General features: G+C 49.7%; 1 protein-coding gene across 1 annotated transcript in view; it reads right to left on the reverse strand.

Annotated features, from left to right (window-relative positions):
• Window positions 1-684, reverse strand: part of rbpjb (recombination signal binding protein for immunoglobulin kappa J region b) — a 41,298-nt gene extending 40,614 nt beyond the window's left edge. The window contains exon 1 of the mRNA XM_035675347.1: window positions 476-684. Within this exon, the coding sequence (XP_035531240.1) occupies window positions 476-495 (20 nt within the window). The 5' untranslated portion in view covers window positions 496-684. The remainder of the gene's footprint in view (window positions 1-475) is intronic.
• Between the last annotated feature and the right edge of the window lie 208 nt (window positions 685-892).

Genomic DNA, 892 nt, shown 5'->3' on the forward strand with positions numbered 1-892 from the left:
GAAAGAGGGGGGGGGGTTACACAAATGCTTTCAGTCGGGGAAGGCGAGGGAAATGAGACAAGCACAGCGATGTTAAATTGTTTTGAAAACCATGCCTCACTGGTTTGTGTTCAGCTCGCTGGCTAGCCTGTTAGCTAACAGCTCGCCGTTGTCTGGGAAAAAAAAAAAAAATCACGAGGGTGAAGTACTTCGCTTAGCTGTGGGGCTTAGCTCGCAAAAAAAAAAAAAAAAAAAAAACACTGCAGAACAGTCAGCTCAGGCAGTACTGGCAAGAAGAGGAGAAAAAAAAAAACACTCGCACGCAAAAACACACACAGACAAAGAAATGAGTTTTAGACAGTAAACCAGGAGCCGAAACCCTGCAGGGGTCCCGGGCTAACAGCACATGGGTTAAAATGACACTGTTTCATGGCAATAACTTGTATTGTCTCCAACTCTCCGCTCACCCACCACCAGACCAGAATCTCAGACTCACCCTGTCACAACAGGCGCCATCTTCCACAAACTCTCACCAAAACTCCAATACTCGCGATATCCTTTCTCTCTCCCACAGCCCAACAATCCGCCGAGACAACAGAAGCAGACTGGAGGTGAAGGGACGAGGGAGACGGAGAGAAAGGGGGTGGGTGAGGAAGACAGAGAGAAAAAGGGGAGGCGGCGGGTAGCAGCAACACACGGAGGGAGAGAGAGAGAGAGAGGGAAGAAGAGAAGAGAGAGAGAAGAGAGAGAGAGAGAGCGAAAAGGGCAGACGCCACAACAACAGGCGTGGGAAACTTCCAAGATCACGCGAGAGTTGGAAAACTCTCACAATAGGCGAGCACAGAGGGAGCGTCCACTCTCGCGAGATGTGCGTGAAGTGGAGTAGTTGTTTATCTTGTGGCGCTGAAATACT

The sequence above is a fragment of the Morone saxatilis genome, unplaced genomic scaffold (genome assembly GCF_004916995.1).
Source record: "Morone saxatilis isolate NCDOM2014 unplaced genomic scaffold, NCSU_SB_2.0 Contig4, whole genome shotgun sequence".
NCBI classification, from domain to species: Eukaryota; Metazoa; Chordata; class Actinopteri; family Moronidae; genus Morone; species Morone saxatilis.